This window comes from Chiloscyllium punctatum, chromosome 9 (assembly GCF_047496795.1).
Source record: "Chiloscyllium punctatum isolate Juve2018m chromosome 9, sChiPun1.3, whole genome shotgun sequence".
NCBI classification, from domain to species: Eukaryota; Metazoa; Chordata; class Chondrichthyes; order Orectolobiformes; family Hemiscylliidae; genus Chiloscyllium; species Chiloscyllium punctatum.
The window spans coordinates 112957503-112984858 of NC_092747.1; the positions used below are offsets into that span (position 1 = coordinate 112957503).

Below are 27356 nucleotides of genomic sequence, written 5' to 3' on the forward strand. Positions count from 1 at the left end.
GGAAGTGGAATTAGTTGCATTATCTTTTAAAGAGCTGACACAGACATAGTGTGTGTCTCTGTCCCTGTGATGAGGGCTAGTCATACTTTGAGGTATTTCCCTCTGCTGCCCTCACCTCCCGTCCCAAAGCAAGGCAGCTCCACATTTTGATTTTGTCCATCCAAGTCATTACACACGTTCCTTATACACATTTTCCAAGTGGTATACCATTCATAATCTCCTTTTTCCCAAATGCAGCTCTATTGTTCCTGTCGCACACCCAGAGTATGCAAGATTTACCAATACTACTGCCCCAAGCAAGTTCTTTTAACCCTGGCTTTCTCAAAAACCTGCCTGACTGTCCTGGGACACACTTAATACCTGGCTGAACCCTTGCATTGCAAATGCTGCTTTTCTGAGCCTCATCACTCATCTTGATCGGCCTCTGTTCACAGCCGTCGTTTGTGGCCACATAAATGTTTTCAGACGACAAATTGTCATTGTAATCGAGCTTTTGTTTCTACTCCGTAACCATTTATGTGAGCTCACAACACATGACCCTTGTTAAGTCTAACATGAATTTCTTTGGTAAAATCTTTTCTCAGTCCATCCTCATCTCCTTTGTCTTTTCAGCATTGACTTGCACCACCACCCCTCCTCCCTCCACTTTCAACAATTCACAGTTTCTGTTAACACCTCTCACCTATTCACTTCCCACTCGGTCTAATGTCAGCAATCCCTTTGTCTACTTTCCTGTCTCATTCTCTTGAGATGTTAACTCTGTTTCTCTCTCTCCACCAATGCGGCCAGACCTGCTGAGTTTCTCCAGCAATGTCTGTTGTTGTTGTTGTTGTGGGTCAAGAGACGGGTTAACCTGATCAGGGGCAATCAGCCATTGCTGTAAGATCATAAAAGAGGAAGGTGACCGACATCTTCCTTGGCTTGAGCATGTGCAAATTGAAGTCTGTAGAAATGAATATTAGTCTTCTGGGATGGTGCTACCTAGGGGAGCCTAGCTTCCAATTGACACTTTATGAGATCTTGCTGTGCACAAATTAGCTGCTGATTTCCTACACTCCAACAGTCAGAATATGTCCAAATATTGGTATGCAGTTTTTTTTGGGATGCCCAGATGTGGGGGGCAAGGTGTAATCAAAATATGAGTTACTTCATTGAATTCTGACTCATGCTGTACGCTCTTTAACATTTCAGATAAGAACGAATGCTTTATGCACCCAGAAATCTGTGGGAAAGCAGCATGCAACAATCTGCCGGGTACCTTCGAATGTAAATGTGCTGCAGGATACGCCTTCAATCCTGTCACGAAAAACTGCCACGGTAAGGGCTGAACAGAGATCTCTCAAAGGCCGACAGCAACTTGCACAAAAACTCTGGAAAGAATGGGACAGGCCATTCAGCCCTTCAATCCTGCTGTGCCATTCAATATTATCGCAGTGGATCATCCAACTCAGCCCCCTGTTTCCGTTTCCTCCCCGTATCCTTTAGCTCCAAGAACAATATTTCTCTCCTCCTTGAAAACATTCAATATTTGTGGCCTCGTCTGCTTTCTGTGGCAGGTTGGAATGAGAATGACAGCTAAGTGTAATTGTGAGGCTCACACTGGTGCTGAGTAGTGACACAGTAACTGTCCTTGCACCAGTTACTTCTGCACAAAAATGTTGCATTTCTTTGGAACAGGAAGTTAATTGGAAGTGATGTTGGTGACGGAAACATTTTGGGCAGTACCAGGGCCTCAGTTGGCATCTGACCGAAAACTGGCGTTAAAAGCAGAGGCAGCCTATAGGCTGGCCTGGCAAAACCTTTTGTTAGAAGGAGTTGCACCCACCCACAGCCAGTTTTGTGCTCTTCACCCATCACCTCCTATTCTTCATCTCACCAAGAAACACACTTGTAAGATTCAGTTCCCCATTGTTTGTTACTGGGAGGTGAGTTTGTTACCAGGCAATGCCAGCATTCATTGACAACCCCAGACACCAGGAAGAAGGGGCTTCAGTTAACATGGAGGAGCTGGTGTTGTTGTCCTAAGATCAGAAAAAAGAGAAGAGATTTGGTGGCAGTGCTCAAACTCCTGCAGGTTTCTGCCAGAATCAGGGAGGAGGAACAGTTCCAATATTAGAAGCACCGGTAACCAGCCGATAGAAATTTAAGGTGAGTAGCAAAAGAAACAATGAGGAGAACTTTTTTTAATACAGTATGTTGATGTGATCTGAAATACGCTGCTTGAGAGGGCAGGGAAAGCCAATTTAATAACGGGGAATTGAACTGAGAGGAGAAATTTGTAGGCCTGCGGGGAATAAGTGGTCACAGTGGAACTACTTAGATATCTATTTCAAAGAGCCAAGACAGGTAGGATGGGCAGAATGGCCTCTTGCACTGGAAGACCCCTTGATTTGGTACCTGTCTAGCTTGCAGCAGGTGATTGAGTAAGATGGAGTTGCCTAAAGATGATGATGGATCTTCTGTCATTTGATTGGTCAATAAATACTGGCCGTTCCCACGTACCATGAATGAATTTTTAAAAGTATGTTGTGGGTGTGGAGTCAGATATGAGCCTGGACTGGGTAACTAGGGCAGATTTCCTTCCCTGAACAGTATAGTGAAACAGTTGTTAAAATCCCTACTGATTGGTAGCAGGTCATTCAGCCCATCAAGTCCACACTGACCCTGCAAGTGCATCCCACCCAGTCCCATCCCTGTAACCCTGCATTTCCCATGTCTAACCCACCTAATCTGGACACTAAGGGTACCTTAGCATGACCAATCTACCTAAGCTGTACATTTTTGGACTGTGTGAGGAAACCCACACAGACATGGGGAGAATGTGCAAAGTGCACACAGTCACTTAAGGTCTCTGGAGCTGTGAGGCAGCAGTGCTAACCACTGAGTCACTGCGTTGCCCAGTTATGGCTGCACTTTTTAAATGACTATTTATTGTGGTGACAGCTGCAAAACACCAGATTTTACACAACTTGTGGCAGTGGGATTCGAACTCCTGACCCATTTCCTGTCCATCCTACACACAGCCATCCCACTGTGAGCATTCTCTCATGTTGGAATCCGAACATCCAGTTGCACACTGTCTGAATATTTATGTTGGAAAACATGATGAGAAGTTGTATGCAGCATCCTATCGATGAGCTCTGTGTTATTTATCTCTTCAGCGGTTCTGTGAATTTACATTTCCTTCAGTAAGAAACATTCTTTTTAAATGAAGGGGGAAAATGTGTTTCTGAAGTTTGATCTTCTCCAAACAGATATCGATGAATGTGCAGCGAGCTTGTGTGCATATGGCTGTGTGAACTTCCCCGGCAGCTACTCCTGTTTCTGTGATGGGCGAAAAGGAGAGAGATTATCCCCTGATGGTCAGAGTTGTCAGGTGAAGGAAGAAATAATGTGCATCTTTCACAACCTCAGGCTGTCTCCTAGTGCTTTACAGACAATGACGTATTACTGGCGTCTCTCTTGTGATGTAGGAAATGCCAGAGAGCTAACCTAGACACAGCAAGCTCCCAGAAACAACAGTGTGATCATGATCAGATTATCCCCCTGTCCAGATGTTGGTTGAGGGACAGCTAGGACAGCGGAGAGACCTGTTCATGTTACAGCATCAAATGTACATGTGCAGAGTAAAACTGGCCTCTGAGAACCAGCTTCCAGTGCCCACACTGCTGTGCCATTTCCCTTCCTGAATACAGTGCTGCCAACTGCCAGACCTCAGGCTGGAAGTTTGGTTATATCCAGGTATGACATTTGGTTATATTCAGGTATGGGGTTGGCGCAGATTGGCAAGACCTAGTTCTTAGTAAATCGTGTATTTTCTTGAACATGGTACCGTCTGTTTTCTGTTTGTCTGTTTTCCTCTGTCCAATCCTGTCTTAATCTCGCATTCCTTGGTTAAATCATCAAAATCTGTCCAGCAAAGTAGTCATGGAAGTCATGAAATTTGACTTCATTGACAAGGTAGATTATCTTAATTACATAATGTAAGTGTCGTTTTCATGTGGGTCTGGGATATTTGCAGACTTGTTGGGATTCAGTACAATAATAATGAAATGTGCCTTACCATGAGATGTGGTTTACTATTGTTGAAATACACACAATTCTATGACAACCACCTGTCCCTCTAATTTCCCAAGCAGCCTTTCAGTTCTTAAAAGTCTATGTTCTCAGACTGGTTTAAAATCCACTTTGTAAGTGCAGATGGTAAAGAACCGATTACAGATGGCCTGCCTGAGGATGAGGCTGTTCTCTTCCTCCCCAAGGGTCCTGCTTCTTGTGCTGACACTGTCTCCGGAGTGTCAGCCTCTCTCATTTGAGTTGTCCCTTGAAGTACAGTTGTCCATGTCATCCCCAAGTACAGTGGCTTACTATAGTTTACTATGTCGGCATGGTAACGAACACAGATTCCTCCTGTGTAGTTACGCCAGTTTGATACAGCCATGAAATTAACATAAGTCAGTTGCTCCATGTCATTGAGTTTCTGTTTCAGGTAAGGGTGTTACAAAAGGCAGTGTTGGGTATTGTAACTTCACTGTCGATTGAACTGACCCCAGGAGCTGAGCTGTCTCAAACACAGTTCTGTCAAAACTCCGATCTATTGTTCCAACTGAAACCTCACAGCATTGTCTCATCAACAGTTACTTAATATAGTCAATCAAGGTAAAGGACTTGCATATCTGTCTGGCCTGATTCAGTTTGACAATGAGCTCTGTAAGATTCCTGGCTTACAATCTCAGCATACCATCAAGTTAGCCAGTTTTACCAACACGCCATTCAGTTGGCCAATGTTGCTTTTAGTGTCCCAAAAGAGCTGTCATTTTAATTAAGATGGACATCCCTTTACCTGCAATATCAACATTTATCCTTTACACTATAGAAATAACACTTTTAGATTAGATACCCTACAGTGTGGAAACAGGCCCTTTGGCCCAACAAGTCCACACCAACCCTGTGAAGAGTAACCCACCCAGACTCATTTCCTCTCTGACTAATGCACCTAACTGTATGGGTAATTTAGCATGGCCAATTCACCTGGCCTGCACATTTTTGGACTGTGGGAGGAAACCGGAGCAAACCCACACAGACACGGGGAGAATGTGCAAACTCCACACAGACAGTCACCCGAGGCTAGAATCGAACCTGGGTCCCTGGTGCTGTGAGGCAGTAGTGCTAACCACTGAGCCACTTAAAGTCACAGCTTTAACTTTTTCACAAAGATTAGCAAAGTTTTAATAGAGTCTATTTCTTATTGCTCTCACATGTGCTATCTGATTTTTTCAATGTAGTACCCAGTGTTATTTCCATTTCTTATTCAAGTAACATGCAGGATCTAAAAGCTGAGCCATTGCTCTGAATTTTCTCTCTTACCAGGCCTAGGTTGTGAATTTCTAGTATGACACAAATGAAGTCTTTCAAACATAATGTCATATAGTTTGCAAGCAAACTTAAAAGATCATTACTTTCTGAACTCATTGAGTCAATAAGTCACTTCAGTTAATGACTGTCACATACAGCTAATGCAACACAACCCAATATAGTTTCAATCTTTGTATCAGTATTGCACTTTCTTTCTTTCAGCAGAGCCGCTTTTAAGAGCAGTGTTCAGAAAAAAACCCATCTTGTTTTAACCATAATCCCAATGCAAATTCTGAGATCCTGTTGTAGTCTGTCTCATGCTGTGATCTGCTGCTGTCTCACGGACTGTGATCACCTCATCAGGATGAGGAAGCTTTGTGTCCTCTGGAACTGATGATATTTCCTCTGAATAACAAGCTGCCGTCCATCAATATCACTGAGTTGCAATTCTGGATTGCTGGATGTTAGTTTTCCACATCTGGTTCATCTGCTGTTATGTTGCTGTCTCCATTATACTTGTTGAAGCTTCCCTGTTGTGCAGTACTCTTTCTGACACAGTTACGCGGTTTTCTTGCTGGACAATAACAATCTACAGCTTAGATTAAAATAGTGGGAGCAATTTTACATGTTCAGTGTTCTCTGTTTGAGCAATAATACTTCATCAATGTGCATCACTCAGACAGTCTAGCTCCTCATCTGTGACTGTATAAACCTTTTTAGCATCCCTATTTCCTGCTTGAAGACCTCCAATATCCTGATCATCACTGATATTCCTCAACTCAGGTATCATGGTGCCATACTTTGACTTAATAAGCTTTTCCCATTATAATACATACTCGATACAGAGCCACAAGACAACTATTCTTCCTTTCAATTTTTTAAAATCTCAGACTGTGTAATCTTTACCTATATCCATTTCTTCATTCTCCATTTCATACAGTGTGGAAGCAGGCCATTCAGCCTGTCAAACCCCCAAAGAGCAGCCCATCCAGACTCATACCCCTCCTCTATAACCATGCATTTCCCAAGCCAAGCCACCCAACCTGCACATCTTGGGACTGCCACATAGACACGGGGGGAACGTGCAAGGTGCACACAGATGGTTGCCCAAGGGCAGAATCGAACCCAGGTCCCTGGCGCTGTGAGGCAACAGTGGTAACCACCGTGCCACTGGCTGCTTGGGTCATTTAGATTACCTCGTGTTACCCGCAAGAATCTGTAAAGCAAATTACAGCCCATGGTCAAACAAAGTGACTGGTACATTGCACCTTGAAGGTATTTCCGTCAGTGCAAATGATTTTCCCATTAATGTTGTTGACTTCAGCACAGCATACTCGCAGTGATAGGTGTATTTGTCAATCCCCCATGAGTTTGAACTCCGTTGGAAGTGGGCTGTAACCTACCATTAACAGTGTGCTGATGTCTGATACTGCGAGGTTCATTCAACTGACATGTTGACACCTCGTCATGCTTTGACAAACTCCTGACATCTTTCTCTGTCCCTGGTGAAATACTTTGATTCCTACGTTTTGCTAAGTACAAACCATACCCTCATGCTCATCCACCTAGGAACAAGCTTTGGGACACTCCAAGTCTTTTGCTGCCAAGAACGTCTTCCCGATTGTGTGCACTGTTCATCTCAGATCGCAATGTCCACCCTGAGTGGGCAATTCCCCCCACATTCCCAACTTGGATTCTCTGTCTGATATCATCCAGTTCCAGATCTTTGTCTGAACCTTTTTCAGTCTCTCTGTGCCATCTTTAATCTGTGCGTAACTGTTACAAACCATATGAATAATTCAGCTTCCTTCTCTAGTAAAGACGGTGTGTTTGAACCTCCAGTACTTTGCTGACGTCTTGTTATTCATGCTGATCTCAGTTTGGGCAGAATTGATTTGCTCATGAGTTTAAGCTCCCCCCCCCCCCCCCACCACTGTGAGCTCTGTCATGCCTAGAAAGCACTTATCTGCACAAAAACAGGAAGGCAGTAGCTCTGGCAGCATCTGTGCAGAGAGAAACAAAGTTAATGTTTGACGTCCAATCCGCCGTTTCCATAGGATGCTGCCAGATCTGTTGAGTTTCTCCAGCACTTAATGTTATATCAGATCTCCTGCACCTGCAGTATTTTGCTTTTATTCCTGTTGACTGTGGTCTGGCCAGCAGTGATCTCGGCCTCTCATTATGCTCCTCTTGATTGGCTTCGGAGTTAATGATGTCACCTGGGATTCCTTGGACCAGTTTATGGATTTCCTGTTGATAAATCTCTGGTGTTACATTGATGCCAAATAGCTATTTTCTGAATGGGTAAATCCCACAGTGAATGACAGAAGTTGTCACCTCCCTTGAATCAGGATGTAGCTCCAGCTGTAGTTTTTTATTCCTTCATGGGATGAGGGTGTCGCTGGTTAGGCCAGTATTTATTGCCCATCCCTAATTGTCTAGAGGGCTGTTAAGAGTCAACCACATTGCTGTGGGTCTGGAGTCACACGTAGGTCAGACCAGGTAAGGATGGCAGTTTCCTTCCCTAAAGGACATTAGTAAATCAGAAGGGTTTTTCTTGACCATTGACAATTAAGTCATGGTCATTATTTGACTCTTAATTCCAAATGTGTTATTGAGTTCAAATTCCACCACCATTGAATTTATCATATTATAGCATTGTACAGTACAGGAAGAGGCCATTTCACCCATCATATCTGTACCAGCTCCTGAAAGAGCTGCACAGCTAATTCCATTCTCCGTTTCCTTAGCCCATATATATTCAACTCTCTTTGAAACCTCAGATGGAATCCACCTCCTCCACCACTCTCACAGGCAGCACATTCCAAATCCTAACGACTCCGAGTGAAGAAGTTTCTCCTCAGCTCACTCCTAGCTTTCTTGCTGACAGTCTTGAAATTGTGAGCCCTACTTCCTCATATATCAATTCGTGGAAACAGAATGTCCTTCTTTACCCTGTCAAAATTGTTCGTAATTTTCAACATCTCAATAAAGTGACCTCTTAATTTTCTCTGCTTCAGGAGAATAAGCCCAATTTCTCCAATCTTTCCTTGTATCTACAATTCCTCACTCCTTGTATCATTCCAGTAAATCTCCTTCACATTCGGTCTGTGGTTTTAACATTAGGAGCTCCTAACTGAACACAATACTCCAAATGTGGTCTGACCAATAATTTGTAGAATGTAGCATCACTTCCATGTTTTTATACTCTACGCTTCTATTTATAAATCTAAGCCTTATAAGCTTTCTTAGCAACTATTTCAACTTGCCCGGCCACCTTCAGAAAATTGTTATAGAACATAGAACGGTACCACACAGTACAAGCCCTTCGGCCCTCGATGTTGTGCCGGCCTTTTATCCTACTCTAAGATCAGACTAACCTACGTACCCTTCATTTTACTATCATCCATGTGCCTATCCAAGAGTCGCTTAAATGTCCCTAATGTATCTGACTCTACCACCAGTGCTGGCAGTGCATTCCACGCACTCACCATTCTCTGTGTAAAAAACCTACCTCTGATATCGCCTCCAATCACCTTAAAATTATGCCCCTCATGATAGCCATTTTCACCTTGGAAAAAAGGCTCTGGCTATCCACTGTATCTTTGCCTCTCATCACCTTGTACATCTCAATCAAATCATCTCTCATCCTTCTTCGCTCCAATAAGAACAGCCCTAGCTCCCTCATCCTTTCTTCCTAAGACATGCCCTCCAATCCAGGCAGCATCCATCCCACAGGCACATAGATGTGTGGGCGAACACTAAGCTATTATGTAAGAACAAAAGAGCATGTTTCCAAAAGGGTATCATACTCCATGTCACCTGAGGTAAGATGTAGTGTGAGATCATTATATCTTCAGATCACATGCTATCCTCAGCGTGTCCCATAAAGGTATACGTACTGACAGTGAGATGCAACACAACAGTATTATTGCTACCTTTAGGCCAGAAGCCTGGTCTCAGGATGTGATGACCATGGAGCTGGGTCATGACATGTTCAAATAAGTTGATTTAAGCAAAATTCTTGTCAGCGATTTTAAAAACGTGAAATGTTTTTTTTTCTTACTTTACTGACTTTTTTCTCACTTAGAGTCATGGAGATGTACAGCACAGAAACAGACCCTTCAGTCCAACTTGTCTATGCTGACCAGATATCTTAAATTAATCTAGTTCCGTTTGCCAGCATTTGGCCCATATCCCTACTCATCCGGATGCCTTTTAAATGCTGTAATTGTATCCGTCTCCACCACTTTGATAGTTTATTCCATATACGCACCACCCTCTGTGTGAAAAACTTGCCCCTTATGTCCCTTTTTGATCTTTCCCCTATCACCTTAAACCGATGCCCTCCAGTTTTGGACTCCCCTATCTTGATGAAAAGATCTTGTCTATTTATCCTGTCTATGCTCTTCATGATTTTATAAACCTCTCTAAGGTCACCCCTCAGCCTCCGATGCTCCAGGGAAAGCACCCATAGCCTATTCAGCCTCTCCCTGTACCTCAAACCCTCCAACCTTGACAACATCGTTGTAAATCTTTTCTGAACCCTGTCAAAATTTTTCTAAAGCTAGTATTTCCCCTTCTCTTTGTTTCTTCAGTCCCTGATTTGACTCAAATTCAATTGACTTCCACCTCCATTATTTCTCTGTATCATTCTCAATTCTTGGATCCCAATTAGTTAAGGAGGTAAGTTGTTGATCCCATCCTTCACTGAGATCCTAGATGCTGTGTCGCCCTCACCTCACTGTTAACAGCTCACACTCCCAGTGAGGGGAGAACATTTGCAAGATGACCGATTGCAAGAACAAATCTAACGAGCAAGGCATGTTATGAGATGCCCAACTCCAGTGGAATCTGTGCCAATCGGTCAATGCTGCAGGTCAGGGATCAGGCAAATTCCTTTAGTGCAGATGGGCTGCTTCTGTGGCACCTTATAACTGATGCTGGTAGTCCTGCCTGATAGTTAGTGATATTTTTCCGATGATAGGAGACTGTTTGGGATAAGTGGGAATGGTGGAAGGGATGGGAATTTCTAAATGTTTGCAAGTGTGAGAGCTGATGCGTTATTAATGTGAACTTTGTATTCTGTCAGGAAATCCCCATATGCGTCGCCTTGCAGACTAGCAGGAAGGCAGACATTCTAAACATGGGGGAGCTCTTTGCTGGCATTCCTGTTGTCTATGTTCGATTCAAGATTTCCGCTAACAGCAGGTGAGGTTTTGGCACTGTACAGTTGAGCTCTCATTTACCTTCTTTAATTCTTGTGATGCTCACTTTATTGGAATCTTCATCCACTCTGACTGTCTGATTTATTGAACAAGTTGACAGCACAATTTAAATTGTTATGAGTGTTTTCAATTTCCTGTAAATGCTATATGCTAAATTAAGCTTTTCTAAATGTTGTAATGTAGAAAATGTAGCAGCCATTTTGTGCACAGCAAGATTCCATGATCAGCAATGTGATGCTAAGTAAGCAGTCATCTGTTTTTTTGTTACTGGTGGTTCAGGAGGTGATATTAAATTGAATGAAGAAGCAACTTATATTAATAGAGCACCTTCAATGTGATGAAACATTATGTTACTTCACAGCAGTACTCTCAAACAAAGTATGATATCAGGACAGATCGGCAAATGTTTGGTCAGAAATTTTAAGGAGAGTCTTGAAGGAGGGAAATGAGGTTGACGTGGTATCATTTAGGGAGGCAGTTCCTGAGCATTTAAGGCCAGTGTAGTGGAACTTGAAAGGGTTCAGAAAAGATTTGCAAGGATGTTGCCAGAGCTGGAGGGTTTGAGCTTTAGGGAGAGACTGAATAGGGTGGGGCAGTTTTCCCTGGAACATTGGAGGCTCAGGGGACATGTTACAGAAGTTTATAAAATCATGAGGGCATGAATCGGGTAAATAGACACGGTCTTTTCCTCAGGGTAGGGGAGTCCAAAAGTAGAGGGCAAAGGTTTAAGGTGACAGGGGAAAGACATAAAAGGGATCTAAGGGGCAACTTTATCACACAGAGAGTGGTACCAGTATGGAATGAGCTGCCAGAGGAAGTGGTGGAGGCTGGTACAATTGCAACATTTAAAAGGCATTTGGATGGGTATATGAATAAGAAGGGTTTGGAGGGATATGGGCCATGTGCTGGCAAATGGGACTAGATTTGGTTAAGATATCTGGTCAGCATGGACGAGTTGGATTGAAGGGTCTGGTTCCGTGCTGTGCATCTCTGTGACTCTATGACTGAAGACACAGCCATAAACGGCAGAGCAATGACAACCGGGAATGTTCAAAAGATGAGCATTAGAGGAATGCAGATATATCGGAGAGGGTGATAGGGCTGGAGGAGCTATCGAGGTATGCAAGGATGAGCCCATGCAGAAATTGAAGGTGAGTATCTTAAAATCAAGCTGTTGCTTGACTCAGAGCTAATAAAAGTCATTGAATACAGCCATAATAGGACAAGGGCAGCCAATTTTAGATGGCTTAACTTTAGTATAGAACATTGAAGCCTGAGTGCGTTTGACTAATCAAGTCTAGAATTGATATTCCCTGCTCTTTTTCCTGAAGTTTAGTTCACTGCTTATTGTTGAAAGTCATTTCATGTTGTACAGGTTTACAGCAAAATTTGACCTGAGGACCTATGACTCGGAAGGTGTTATATTCTATGCTGAAACGAATGGGAACAGTGCCTGGTTCCTGTTCGCTGTTCGGGATGGAAAGCTGGAAGTTCAGTTCAAGAATGAGAACACAGCCAAGGTGACAATCAGTGCTGGACCAGTAATCAATGATGGAATCTGGCACACAGTAAGTTATCTCCAAATCTAAAGGCCAAAAGCAGCCCATTTTTTCCATTGAAATTGTACTAACTCTCTGAAAGTGTTAAAATGTAGTCTTACTTTATTCATAGCACTGCAGAATTTCTCCTTTCCAAGTACAGTAAACCTTGCATTAACTGGCACCTGTAGGGCCAGGAATGTGCTGATTGATCAAATATTCCGGTTGATCAAGAGGTTCATATAATCAGTGTTAAAACACACACTAAGTAAGATAAGCTTAGTGCAGGGGGTTATACACATCACTGTTCAACTTTATTTACAGCACAAGTCACTTAAATAATAATACAACTTTGCCTGAAATAAAACTTATTAGCAGAGAGCCTTCTCACTCACAACCTCAACTGATTGCTTGAAAATCGTAATAATACAGTAAACAGGCATTTCAGGGATATAACTTTTGCTGGTTTTTCAGAGCACTGGTTTATTAGGTGCCATTTAAAACGAAGTTGGCAGCATTGATCTACTGTCCTTTTGAGAGTTCATTATTGAGCTTGCTTCCATCACACCTTCACATTCCATTTGCCCTCTCAGGTGGATGTAAATGCCTGTGACATAAGTTCAAAAAGGAGCAGTGATTTCTCCCTGGTGTCCTGGCAATTCCTCACCCAAGCAAAAATAAATGTTCTGGCTGTTACCAGTATCCTGTTTAATTTCAGGAAGTGCTTAATTGACTGTAATATGCTTCGGGATGTTCTGAAGGCACTGTAGCAGTGTAGCTGCTTTATATTTTTGTTTCACATTGTGGTTGAGTATAGTTTGTCCTTATGTGTTTGGAGATTCGCCTGGTTTTAAATGAAGGTTCTAATTTCCTGCACGAACAGGGCTCACTTTACAGTGACTCATTACTTTTGTCTCCTCTTGTGTCTGTGTGCCTGATCATGTCCAGAGCTAAATGACATACATTGGTTCTCTTTTCAGATCTCTGTGGAAGAAACTCAGAGCAGTGTGTTAGTGAAGGTCGCCCAGGAGTCTGTGATCAAAATCAACAGTCCTAGCCGACTCTTTTCCTTGGACAATGAAACGACAGAGATAAAGATATCCATCGCCGGTTTACCCAGACAGGCCGATCGTATCCTTCCAACTGTAATCACCCGTTACTGAAACATGTTACAGCCGTTTTGCAAACTGCTTTAAAGTAGAGCGAGTGGTGAACAGCAAAGCTCATCAGTCAGCATTTCAGTTAAAAGAAACAAAGGAAATTTAAAGAAATGAGGAAGCTGGGTTTTATTGATAAATTTTCGCGATGTTTTGTCATTTGTCAAACTTTGACTCCAAAGACCCACTCACTCATTTAAGCCTCGTCAATGTCTTCCAGAGGTTTATAAAACCATGAGGGGTATGGATAGAGTAGATAAACAAGGTCTTTTCCCTGGGATGGGGGAGTCCAAAACTAGAGGCCATAGCTTTAGGGACAGAAGAGAAAGATCTAAAAGGGTCCAAAGGGACACCTTTTTCACACAGAGGGTGGTGTGTGTATGGAATGAGCTGCCAGAGAAAGTGGTGGAGGCTGGTACAATTACAACAGTTAAAAGGCATCTGGATGGGTATACGAAGAGGGTGGGTTTGGAGGGATATGGGCAAAGTGTTGGCAAATGGGACTAGATTAATTTAGGATATCTTGTCAGCATAGAAGAGTCAGACTGAAGGGTCTGTTTCCATGCTGTATATCCCTATGACTCTATGATTCTATGCAGTTTGCTTTAAAAGTGACAAGCTTTGTGAATTTCTGAATAAATGGAACAAGGTCTCAGGGCTTTAAGGTAATTATATCCCATTCACAAAGGTGCAGAGTTCCTCTTCTCTGGGATGTGATGGTAACATGAGCTGAGTTATGAACAAGCTGACCTTTGTACTTGAATGTGACCCCCATCCAGGATGAATTTTTATTCCCAAGATGTTTGTGATTTTTGAGAAGACTTGTAGCTCAGGTTGAGGTTCAGGTTGTAAGTTTGCTTGCTGAGCTGGAAGGTTTGTTTTCAGATGTTACATTACCATGGTAGATAACATCATCAGTGAGCCTTCAGTGAAGCACTGGTGTTAAACAACAAGACCCACTATCACTTGTATCCTTACACACAGGCGAAGAAGGACACCACTTCGACTGGGACAGGCTAAACAGAGACACGCACGGGAATTCCTAGAGTCCTGGCATTCAAACCAGAACTCCATCAATAAACACATCAGTTTGGGCCCCATTTACCAAACTCTGAGAAAAAGAACTGGAAATGATATCACCCACCTTAATAGACCAAGATACATAAATTGAAAGTGAGACAAAACACCTAGCATGGTGACAAACTGTCCCAAGATGCCGTTGGGTTGTGAGAAGCCATGTAACAGAATCATTGAAATTGACCTCATCATGTCTTAACATGTCTGGCACCGAAAAATGGCCATTCAGCCCAACTGGGCTATGCTACTACTTCTGCTCCACATGAGCCTTTTCCCAATCACCTTCAATTCACGCTGTTGTCAAATCTTTCTAATCCTTCAAGTCTTGCCTTACATTTTTCTATACTATTCACCTCACCAATTTTCAGGAAAAAAGATATTTTCCCTAATTTCCTATTGGATTGATTGATTATCTTAAAGTGATCAATTCTAATTTTGGTCTCAAGTGGAAACATTCTCCATTTGTCTATCTGTTTATACACCATTATAATTAGAATCATCCAGCATAGAAACAGGTCCTTCGGCCCACCATGTCTGTACCAACCATCAAAGTCCAAACTGCACGAATCCCATTTACCTGCATTTAGTCCATGGCCTATTAGGCCCTTGCATTTTAAGCGCCAATCAGATGCTTCTTATATGTTGCGAGAGTACCTGGCTCCACCATCCTCTGGGTGAAAAGTCATTTCCTCAGATATCCTCTAAACCACCTTAAACTTATGCCCTCTGGTCTTAGATACATCTGCCAGGAGAAAAAGATTCTCATGATAGTAGAAGGAGTAAATGTAGGGGAATGGGTCTGGGTGGGTTGTGCTTCGGCGGGTCGGTGTGGACTTGTTGGGCCAAAGGAGAATCTTTTTCTCCTGGCAGATGTATCTAAGTAATCTAATCTAATCTAATCTACCTTGTCTATGCCTCTCATTGTTTTGTCCCTCTCAATGAGATCACCCCTCTCAGCCTCCTTGGTCCAAGGAAAACAATTCCAGCCTGCCCAGTCTCTCCTCATAATTCTCATCCCAAGCTAACTCCAGGTGAATCTCCTCTGCCACCATATCCTTCCAATAGTGTAGCAACTAGAACTGCACACAGTATTCCATCTGTAGCCTAAGCAATGTTTTACAAAGTTGTAACAAGACTTCCCAGCTCCTATACTCTACCCAAACGTCGGCTAATTATGTTCCTAAGAAGGGTCATTGGACTTGAAATGTTGACTGTGGCTATTCTCCACAGATATTGTCAGACCTGCTGAGATTTTCCAGCAAGTTCTGTTTTAGTTTTTGATTTCCACCATCCGCAGTTCTTTCGTTTTTTAACTTACTAATTATGCCTTCTATACCTTAAAACGTTTGTGAGGCGTTCCTTCCGCCCTATCTTTTCTACATTAAAGAGTCCCGTTACATTAAACCATTCAAGGTTGTGATAATCTCTCCACTATCACATTCATAAATCATTTTTGAACTTTTACCACTGCTGCATTCTTTTTTCTGATATGGAGAATATATTTGATACATTCCAAGTGTGGTCCAACTAAGTTTTGGAATAAATTGAACATTGTTTCCTGTAGCCTTGTTAAAGATACTTCTCTGAAAACTGGCCAAAGTCAGTGTGGGAGAGAAGTGGTCAGATTCCAATTAACCAAGTAATGAATCTGTGAAACAACTTCGAGGCTATGTGGTCAGTGTAAGGAGAGGTCAGCCAGAAACTTCCAAAGTAAAAGTCTGGCCAAAAGCATTTTGAGAATCCCAGTTTTTCACAAACTGTGAATTATATAAGTGGTACAGGAACCAGTGGGTTAAATTGTTGGAGATAATAGTGGGATAAATAGAAGCGTTTCCTGTTTGTGTTCATGTTTTTCTAGAGATTTGAAGGATTGGAATTCTGAAATGAGGCAGCACCAGCGCAGATTGGAGATAAGGAGACAAGATTCTATAGTCATAATTCTCCAATCCCCACAGCTGATGTCTATTGGCTAAATGAACTGGAGATTTACTCCTGTATTAAAAGCAATTAGTGCATCAATTTACCCTCACTACGGTTGGTCAGTAAGGTATAGTCTGCATTGTTAAGATATTGAGACAGAAATATATGGCAGGACTAGGACATTGGGAATCTAATATTCCACTGCAGTGCTGACAGAGAGCTGCAGTGATGGCGGGCCAGCCTTTTTACTTTATTTGCTGATGTGGCATGGACATTGTTGCTAGAATCTTTTGCCCATCTCAAATTGCCCTGGATAACATTGTGGGGGTGAGCTGCCTTCAGGAATTGCTGCACTTAGGATGTTGAGACACCCACAGTTCTGGTAGGGAGGGAGCTGTCGAATTTTGAATGAACAATGATATATTTCAAAGTCAGGATGGTGTGTGTCTTGGAGGAGACCTTCTAGGTGCAGGTGTTCCCATGTCTCTGCTACATTTAGGCTACTAGATGGTAGAGTTCATGGTTCGGGAGGTGCTGTCCGAGGAGTGTTAGGGAGTTTACTTCAGTGCATTCTGGAACTGCAGTCATCCAGGAAAGTATAGAGTATTTTATCACATGCTTGACTTACACGTTGTAGATAGTAAACAGGCATTGATTGGGAAGACAGAAAGTGAGTCACTTGCTGCAGAATTCCTAGCCTCTGACCTGCCATTGTAGCCCCTGTATTTATATGGCTGGTCCAGTTAAGTTTCTAGTCAATAGTAACCTCTGGATTTTGAGAGTGGGGAATTCACCAGTAGTAATCCCATTGAATGTCAAGACATGATGGTTAGATTCTCTTTTGTTTAAGATGGTCATTGCCTGACACTTGTGTAGCATGAATGTTGCTTGTAACTTATCAGCCCAAGCCTGGATATTGTCCAGATCTTGCTGTTTATGCACATGGACTGTTTCCATATCTGAGTAGCACTGCAAATGCCGCCAAATATCCTGAGGGAGGACTCACTGTCCAGAGACCAATACTGATGGAGCACTGTTCTTTTCGAGGGTCAGAACTGAGGGAGTGCTGCACTGTCAGAGGGTCAGTACTGAGGGAATGCTGCACTGTCAGAGGGACAGTACTGAGGGAGTGCTGCACTGTCAGAGGGTCAGTACTGAGGGAATGCTGCACTGTCAGAGGGACAGTACTGAGGGAGTGCTGCACTGTCAGAGGGTCAGTACTGAGGGAGTGTTGTACTGTTAGAGGGTCAGGACTGAGGGAATGCTGCACTGTCAGAGGGACAGTACTGAGGGAGTGCTGCACTGTCAGAGGGTCAGTACTGAGGGAGTGTTGTACTGTTAGAGGATCAGTACTGAGGGAGTGCTGCACTGTAAGAGGGTCAGTACTGAGGGAGTGTTGTACTGTTAGAGGATCAGTACTAAGGGAGTGCTGCACTGTCAGAGGGTCAGTACTGAGGGAGTGCTGCACTATTGGAGGGTCAGTACTGAGGGAGTGCTGCACTGTGGGTGGGTCAGCACCGAGGGAGCGATGCACTGTCAGACAGTCAGTACTGAGGGAGTGTTGCATGTTGGAGGGTCAGTACTGTAAACACCGCACTGTTGGAGGATCAGTACTGAGGGACTGCTGCACTGTCAGAGGGTCAGTACTGAGGGAGTGATACACTGTCAGAGGGTCAGTACCGAGGGCGTGCTACACTGTTGGAGGGTCAGTACTGAGGAAGTGCTGCACTGTTGGAGTGTCAGTACTGAAGGTGTGCTGAGTTATCAGAGAGTCAGTATTGAGGAAGTGTTGCATGTTGGAGGGTCAGTACTGTAAACACTGCACTGTTGGAGGGTTGGTACTGAGGGAGTGTTGCGCTGTTGGAGGGTCAGTGCTGTGAACACTGCACTGTTCGAGGGTCATTACCGAGGGAGTATTGAACTTGCCTGAGATGCTTATTTCAGATTTTGACCTGTCAGTTCTCACTCAAACAATACCACATTCAGCTTATCACTGGCTCTGGAATCTTGCAAATGTCTAAATTGTGGGAAGCTGGCAAATGGGACTAGATTGATTTAGGATATCTGGTCAGTATGAAGGAGTTGGACCGAAGGGTCTGTTTTCACCTGTACATCTCTATGACTGTAAGGGATGATAAGATGTATTGTAGATGCATGTCTGTCCATAACTTGGATGGTTTTTGGTGTATTTATGAAGTAAATCTGGGAAATTGAGTGGTACAAAACAGGTACTGGGTGTTTTAATTTGATTTTTTTTAACGAATGAAGTATACCTGAATGACTTCCATTGAGTTGTCCTAGGCTCGAGGTTTAACTGCTCAGTTTAGCCCTTCATGTGAAATCTGGATTAAATAAAAACAGCCCAGTGGTTGGAGGTTTGCACAACATTCCTAGAGGTTGTCAGATCCGAATCCAAACCATGGAAACACTGTGCGATTCAATTCAGTAATTCTGGAAATGTCTGGCCTGGCACCGGAAAGTGACTGTGAGCACTGTCGGACTGATGTGGAATTCCTCACCGGCTAAAGTGTATCCTTCCAGGATAGAAATGCTGCCATCCACACATGATGTGGCCTGGAGCTGATTCCCAATTCCGCACTCTGTGATTGGCTCAATGCATCCAGGCAACAAGTGCTGAGCAATAAAGAATGACCTTGTACATGCCACCCACACCCCCACAACATGCAAAAACTGTGAAATGTTTTAAAGTGTTAAAATATTGTGCAATAAAATTGAGGGTCCTGGCTCAGTGAACACCCTGGGAGGAAGAATGGTTTTGACAGGCAAGTCCTAATTAACCACAAACCCCAGCAGCTTTGCAAATTAATCTTGAAGTACAATCCAGCAAGTTGTTTTTTTTTGTGGCCAGCTGAGATTCATCAATAAGAGAGACTTGTTTGGACATATTGGAATTAACTTATTTTGTGAAAGAAGATTACATGTTTTGAGGCATTTTCCTCATCAGCATTGATACAGTCAGGCCAATTGAGTTCACAACATTTTAAGGATTGGCTTCTGGGCTGGGACCTGTTTATCATAGAATCCCTACAGTGTGGAAACAGGCCATTCAGCCCGTCAAGTCTACACCGACCCTCCAAAGAGAATCCCACCCAGACTTAGTTTAGACTAAGATAAAATAAACACAAAATCTTAATCAGGTCAAATGTAAAACTGTGGAAGAGAAAGCACATCTTTCTCGGTTTTGTGCATTCACACCTTCATTCACACCTGAAACTCTGTTCTGTCTCCAGATGAACCCCCGCTTAGATGGCTGCATGCGTAGATGGACCTGGATGAATCAAGGATCTGCTGGAATTGAAGATGTTATTCGGAATATAGGAAGCAAACAGTGCTATCAGAATATAGTGAAAGGCTCCTACTTCCCTGGCATAGGATATGCTATGCTTCCATTGATCTACAGTAAGTGACACTCTTTTCTTGGGAACATGGGTTAAAAGATTAGGCCAGAGAGCATTATTCCTGAATTTTGAAGCAATTGTTAGCTTTATTGGGCTTTGAGTTAGTTTTAGGACATGAAAGGCGTCAGATGTAATGGGGGACTCTTTTAAAAGGAATCTGTTTTTGAATATAACTGACTGCCAAGCCATTCATTCAGGAGATATTGGGGTATTTTGATGGCTTGACTGAGGGGAAACGGTTTCTGGGGTAGAATGGTTGGTAGAGTCATTGAGACGTACAGCATGGAAACAGACCATTCGGTCCAACCCATCCATGCTGACCAGATATCCCAACCCAATCTAGTCCCATCTGCCAGCACCCGGCCCATATCCCTCCAAACCCTTCCTATTCATATACCCATCCAAATGCCTCTTAAATGCTGCAATTGTACCAGCCTCCACCACATCCTCTGGCAGCGCCTTCCATACACGTACCACCCTCTGTGTGAAAAAATTGCCCCTTAGGTCTTTTTTATATCTTTCCCCTCTCACCCTAAACCTATGCCCTCTAGTTCTGGACTCCCCGACCCCAGGGAAAAGACTTTGTCTACTTATCCTATCCATGCCCCTCATAATTTTGTAAATCTCTATAAGGTCACCCCCTCAGCCTCTGACATTCCGGGGAAAACAGCCCCAGCCTGTTCAGCCTCTCCCTATAGCTCAAATCCTCCAACCCTGGCAACATCCTTGTATATCTTTTCTGAACCCTCTCAAGTTTCACAACATCTTTCCGATAGGAAGGAGACGAGAATTGCACGCAATATTCCAACAGTGGCCTAACCAATGTCCTGTACAGCCACAACATGACCTTCCAACTCCTGTACTCAATACTCTGACCAATAAAAGAAAGCATACAAAACGCCTTCTTCACTATCCTATCTACCTGTGACTCCACTTTCAAGGAGCTATGAACCTGCACTCCAAAGTCTCTTTGTTCAGCAACATTCCCTAGGACCTTACCATTAAGTTTATAAGTCCTGCTAAGATTTGCTTTCCCAAAATGCAGCACCTCGCATTTATCTGAATTAAACTCCATCTGCCACTTCTCAGCCCATTGGCCCATCTGGTCAAGATCCTGTTGTAATCTGAGGTAACCCTCTTCGCTGTCCACTACACCTCCAATTTTGGTGTAATCTGCAAACTTACTAACTGTACCTCTTATGCTCGCATCCAAATCATTTATGTAAATGACAAAAGGAAGCACCAATCCTTTTGGCATTCCACTGGTCACATGCCTCCAGTCTGAAAAACAACCCTCCTTCAACACCCTCTATCTTCTACCTTTGAGCCAGTTCTGTATCCAAGTGGTTAGTTCTCCCTGTATTCCATTAGATCTAACCTTGCTAATCAGTCTCCCATGGGGAACCTTGTCGAATGCTTTACTGAAGTCAATATAGATCACATCTACTGCTCTGCCCTCATCAATCTTCTTTGTTACTTCTTCAAAAAACTCAATCAAGTTTGTGAGACATGATTTCCCATGCACAAAGCCATGTTGACCATCCCTAATCAGTCCTTGCCTTTCCAAATACATGTAAATCCTGTCCCTCAGGATTCCTCCAACAACTTGCCCACCACTGAGGTCAGGCTCACCAGTCTATAATTCCCTGGCTTGTCTTTACTGCCCTTCTTAAACAGTGGCACCATGTTTGCCAACCTCCACCTCACCTGTGACTATCGATGATACAAATATCTCAGCAAGAGACCCAGCAATCACTTCTCTAACTTCCCACAGAGTTCTCGGGTACACCACTAGACAACACATATTAAAGTTGATAGGCAAAAGAGCCAATTAGGGAGAAAAGGAGAAGTTGTTTACACAGTGAGTTAAGAATCATAGAGATGTACAGCAAAGAAACAGACCCTTCAGTCCAACTCATCAATGCCATCCAGATATTCCAATTTAATCTAGCCCCATTGTTGTGATCTGGAATGCACTGCCCATTAGTTGCAATTGCAACATTTAACAGATGTTTGGACAGGTACATGGATCGGAAAGGTTTAGGAGGATATGCCAAATGGGCCTAGTTCAGTTTAGGAAACGTGGTCACTGAAGGGTTTGATTCTGGGCTGTATACCTTCATTGAGTAGTGAAAGCAGATGCAGCAGTAACTTTTAGGTTTGCAAAATCTGTGAAATCATAACAATGTATTTCTTCTTTCTAAAACAGTGCCTCTCTATTCAATGTTCTTTCAGATATGACAGAAGATCCTTCTGGAGGTTGGAAAATTAAGCTGAATCTCCATATGCTACCATCAAAAGATACTGGTGTGTTATTTGCTCTGGTCAGGGGAGAGGATGTCCCATTGTCACTTGCCTTAACTTACTCCAACTCAATGCCAATAGGCAAAAAGCAGGTAATTTACTTTAGTCACATTATTGTTTCTAGGACTGGATGGCAACACCTTTAAAATCTCAACTCATCCTTTAAATCTGAAGAAATAAAACTCATGTGAAAAATGTGGGCATGAAGCCTGACAGCTTCATTTGCTGCCTTCTAGGGACGGAATCTGTTGACTTACCCATTCCAGGCCTTTTTGTGAGTTCACTCCTATACCAATGTGATTGAATCCTAACTGCCCTCTGAAAGGAGCTAGCAATTGTATCAAAATGACTCCTTGTGTTCAATGAGGCACCTCACCATCTATAGTGCCAGGGAGGTTCAGTGATGCCCACATACCGAAAATTATTTGAAGAATGGCTAAACTCACAAACAGGTAACATCAATTCCTCCAAACCAAAAGGTTTTGGTTTCAATTCTCACTCCAGAAGCAAGCAAAAACTCCAGCTCAAAGTGACTCCGTGTAATCTTGAGGGAGTACTGTGCTGTCAGAGGGTCAGTACTGAGTGAGTACTGTACTGTCAGAGAGTCAGTATTGAGGGAGTGCTGCACTGTCAGAGGGTCAGTATTGAGGGAGTGCTGCACTGTCAGAGGGCCAGTACTGAGGGAGTGCTGCACTGTCAGAGGGTCAGTACTGAGTGAGTACTGTACTGTCAGAGGGTCAGTACTGAGTGAGTATTGTACTGTCAGAGAGTCAGTATTGAGGGAGTGCTGCACTGTCAGAGGATCAGTACTGAGGGAGCACTGCACTGTCAGAGGGTCAGTACTGAGGGAGCACTGCACTGTCAGAGGGTCAGTATTGAGGGAGTGCTGCACTGTGAGAAGGTCAGTACTGAGGGTGTGCTGCACTGTCAGAGGGTCAGTACTGAGGGTGTTCTGTACTGTCAGAGGGTCAGTACTGAGGGAGTGCCACACTGTCAGAGGGTCAGTACTGAGGGAGTGCCACACTGTCAGAGGGTCAGTGCTGAGGGTGTGCTGCACTGTCAGAGGGTCGGTATTGGGGGAATGCTGCCCTGTCAGAAGGTCAGTACTGAGGGAGTGCTGCACTGTCAGAGGGTCAGTACTGAGGGAGTTCTGTACTGTCAGAGGGTCAGTACTGAGGGAGTACTGCACTGTCAGAGGGTCAGTGCTGAGGGAGTGCTGCACTTTCGGAGAGTCAGCACTGAGGGAGTAATGCACTGTCGGAGGGTCAGTACTGAGGGTGAGATGCAGAGCAGTTCAGAGGGAAAATTGCATATGCTGCATTGCTAGATGCCCAGCTGATTGGTAACATCGAGATCCCTTCTGCAGAGGCACGCCCTTGCTTGAGCCCTTTAATTAACCCATTCCTCAGCTCTAGAAAGGACATGGGAAGCCCAAAGTGGTTTGCGGTGGGTAAGGTTCTGTCCTGTAACAGTGTCCCAAACCTTTACTGGCTCTTATTAATATGGATGGACTCTAACCCCATGATCATAAGCATTGCATGTTGCAGTGCACCAATTACAAGACATGGATGCTTGCTTTCATAACATTTTGTGTTGTTGGTCCTTTTGATCTTCATGACATCCTGAGCCCTTGCTCCCTCCTGTCTTTAACAACTTCTTGTCACTCCTCACTTATTCCTCTAACACTGGGCCTCTCCTCAATGTGCATTCTCTGTTCTTGAACATCTTGCTGTCCAATCTCCACTCACTGATTCCTTGTTCTTAGTGTAATGTAAGCTGAGAGAGGTAGAATGTCTTGACCTATGAATTCATTTCTTTATCCTTCCTTAGGATCTCCTTCTGACTATAGGCAACCAGACAGTGTCTCAAGCTGAGGGGTTTAGCTTTTGCGATGGTGAGCGTCACTCGGTGAATCTCACCATAACCGCTGAAGACTTCCTGTGGACGGTAGATGACGTTACTCACAAAAGCCACTTGAGCAACTCGGAGCTGAAAAAGCAATTGGTCCTTTTGGATAGAGCCATGCAGGAAACAGTCAATACCATACTGGGAGGTATACCAGGTAACAAAAGTGCAGACAAATGGAATCTGCTACCTTTCGACACCAGGGAGTACATTTTCTCAATACCCCACTTTCCAGAAAGGCTGACACACAAGCACACAGAAACACTGGATGGAGAGACACAGTCTCAGAATAAAGGATTGGTCATCTCAGACTGAGTTAAGGAGACATTTCTTCACTCAAAGAGTTGTTAACCTTTGGGATGTTCTAGCTCAGAGGATTGGGAATGCACAGCTATTGAGTATGTTCAAGACTGAGATTGACAGGTGTTTGGCTGTGAGGGAATTATGAGATGTAGTCATGGGGTGAATTTGAGGTGGAGGATCAGCCGTGAATTGACGGGATGATGGAACAGGCTCAATAAGCTGAATGGGGCTTTCTCCTGTTCTGATGGTGATGAACAGAAAGTTGGGATCAGTATGCCAGTATGATCTAAACCAGTTCCAGGCAATACCTCACCTTTGAGAGTGTGGTGCTGGAAAAGCACAGCAGGTCAGTCAGTATCCAAGGAGCAGGGGAAATGACAATTGTCCTGCTCCTCGGCTGCTGCCTGACCTGCTGTGCTTTTCCAGCGCCACACTCTCTTGAATCTGATCTCCACCATCTGCAGTCCTCATTTTATCCTGATGCTTCACCTTTCACACAGGATCCAAGGTGAAACTTCACAAATGATAATGATTAACTCTCAGGAATCTCATCACTTTCAGAGCCTTAAACAACCCTCATGAATTGAATTGACTGATTTTCTGTTCATTCACGGATGTGGGCATTGCTGACAAGTCCCATTATTTCCAGGTATTCCCAGGAGGAGGTTGTGGTGAAGCTGTTTCTAGAACTGTATGGTCCCCATGGTGCATGTACACCCACAGTGCTATTAAGGAAGCAGTTTCAGAACTTTTCTCTTCATTCCCCAAAATGTGGGCATCACTAATTTAGTCATTGTCCTGTGTTGTGTTTTATAGATGGTAAACAGTCATTGATTGGAGTCACAGGAGATGAATTATTTGCCACAGAATTCCCTGTCTCTCATCTGTTCTTGTAACCACTGTATATATATTGCTAGTCTCATTTAGTGTTTGGCCAGTGATATCTCCTAGGATGTTGATGGTAGAGAACTCAGTGATAGTAATGATTAGATTCCCTACAGTGTGGAAACAGGCCCTTTGGCCCAACCAGTCCACACCGACCCTCCAAAGAGTAACCCACCCAGCCCCATTTCCCTCTGACTAATGCACCTAACACTATGGGCAATTTAGCATGGTCAATTCACCTGTGCTGTGGGAGGAAACTGGAGCACCCAGAGGAAACCCACGCAGACATGGGGAGAATGTGCAAACTCCACACAGACAGTCACCCAAGGCTGGAATCGAACCTGGGACCCTGGAGCTGTGAGGCAGCAGTGCTAACCACTGAGCCACCGTGCCACCCTGTGTCACTGAACATGAGAAAGTGATGGTTAGATTCTCTTTTGCATAAAGTTGATTCCTGGCACATAATGCATAAAGGTGGATAAATCCCTAGGACCTGATCAGATGTACCCTAGAACTCTGTGGAAAGCTAGGAAAATAATTGCTGGCATTCTGGAGGTTGGCTAACATAGTGCCACTGTTTAAGAAGAGCAGTAAGGACAAGCCAGTGAACTATAGACTGTTGAGCCTGACGTCGGTGATGGGCAAGTTGTTGGAGGGAATCCTGAGGGACAGGATTTACATATATTTAGAAAGGCAAGGACTGATTAGGGATAATCAGCTTAGCTTTGTGCACAGAAAATCGTGTCTCACAAACTTGATTAAGTTTTTTGAAGAAGTAACAAAGCGGATTGATGAGGGCAGAGCAGTGGACGTGATCTATATGGACTTCAGTAAGGTGTTCGACAAGGTTCCCCATGGGAGACTGGTTAGCAAGGTTAGATCTCATGGAATACAGGGAGAACTAGCCATTTGGATACAGGACTGGCTCGAAGGTAGAAAACAGAGGGTGATGGTGGAGAGTTGTTTTTCAGACTGGAGGCCTGTGACCAGGATCAGTGCTGGATCCACTACTTTTCGTCATTTATATAAATGATTTGGATGTGAGTAAAGTTGGTAAGTTTGCAGATGACACCAAAATTGGAGGTGTATTGGACAGTGAAGAGGGTTACCTCAGATTACAACAGGATCTTTATCAGACGGGCTAATGGTCTGAGGAGTGGCAGATGGAGTTTAATTTAGATAAATGTGAGATGCTGCATTTTGGAAAAGCAAATCAAAGCGGGACTTATACACTTAATGGTAAGGTCCTAGGGAGTGTTGCTGAACAAAGAAACCTTGGAGTGCAGGTTCATAGCTCCTAGAAAGTGGAGTCGCAGGTAGATAGGATTGAGAAGAAGATGTTTGGTATGCTTTCCTTTATTGGTCAGAGTATTGAGTACAGGAGTTGGGAGGTCATGTTGTGGCTGTACAGGACATCGGTTAGGCCACTGTTGGAATATGGTGTGCAGTTCTGGTCTCCATCCTATCAGAAGGATATTGTGAAACTTGAAGGGGTTCAGAAAAGATTTACAAAGATGTTGAGGGGTTGGAGGATCTGAGCTACAGGGAGAGGCTGAACAGGCTGGGGCTGTTTTCCCTGGAGCGTCAGAGGCTGAGGGGTGACATTACAGAGGTTTATAAAATTATGAGGGGCATGGATAGAGTAAATAGACAAAGTCTTATCCCTGAGTCAGGGAGTCCAGAACTCAAGGGCATAGGTTTAGGGTAAGAGGGGAAAGATAGAAAAGGAACCTAAGGGGCAACATTTTCACACAGAGGGTGGTACATGTGTGGAAGGAGCTGCCAGAGTAAGTGGTGGAGCTGGTACAATTGCAACATTTAAAAGGCATCTGGGATATGAATAGGAAGAGGTTGGAGGGATACGGGCCAAGTGCTGGCAAATGGGACAGGGTTAGGTTAGGATATCTGGTTGGCATTGACAAATTGGACTGAAGGTTCTGTTTCTGTGCTGTACATCTCTCTGACTCATGATTTGGAGATGCCGGTGTTGAACTGGGGGGTGTACAAAGTTAAAAATCACACAACACCAGGTTATAGTCCAACAGGTTTACTTGGAAGCACACCAGCTGTTGGACTATAACCTGGTGTTGTGTGATTTTTAATCTCTGACTCTAAGTAGTGTGTGTATATATTATATATATATAGCTTGAAACTTATCAGCCCAAACTTGGATGTTGTCTGTGTCATGCTGCATATGGGCACTAACTACATCAGTACCTGAGGAGTCTGAATGGTGCTGAACTTTGTGCAATTGTGAGCAAACAG

The 27356-nt window shown here is 43.6% G+C and overlaps 1 protein-coding gene across 1 annotated transcript in view; it reads left to right on the plus strand.

Annotated features, from left to right (window-relative positions):
• pros1 (protein S) overlaps positions 1-27356 on the plus strand; it is a 67007-nt gene that overhangs the window by 36717 nt on the left and 2934 nt on the right. The window contains exons 7-14 of the mRNA XM_072578093.1: positions 1192-1317; positions 3255-3376; positions 10448-10566; positions 11959-12151; positions 13102-13266; positions 19527-19695; positions 21930-22090; positions 23829-24060. Coding sequence (XP_072434194.1) covers positions 1192-1317; positions 3255-3376; positions 10448-10566; positions 11959-12151; positions 13102-13266; positions 19527-19695; positions 21930-22090; positions 23829-24060 — 1287 coding nt within the window. The remainder of the gene's footprint in view (positions 1-1191; positions 1318-3254; positions 3377-10447; positions 10567-11958; positions 12152-13101; positions 13267-19526; positions 19696-21929; positions 22091-23828; positions 24061-27356) is intronic.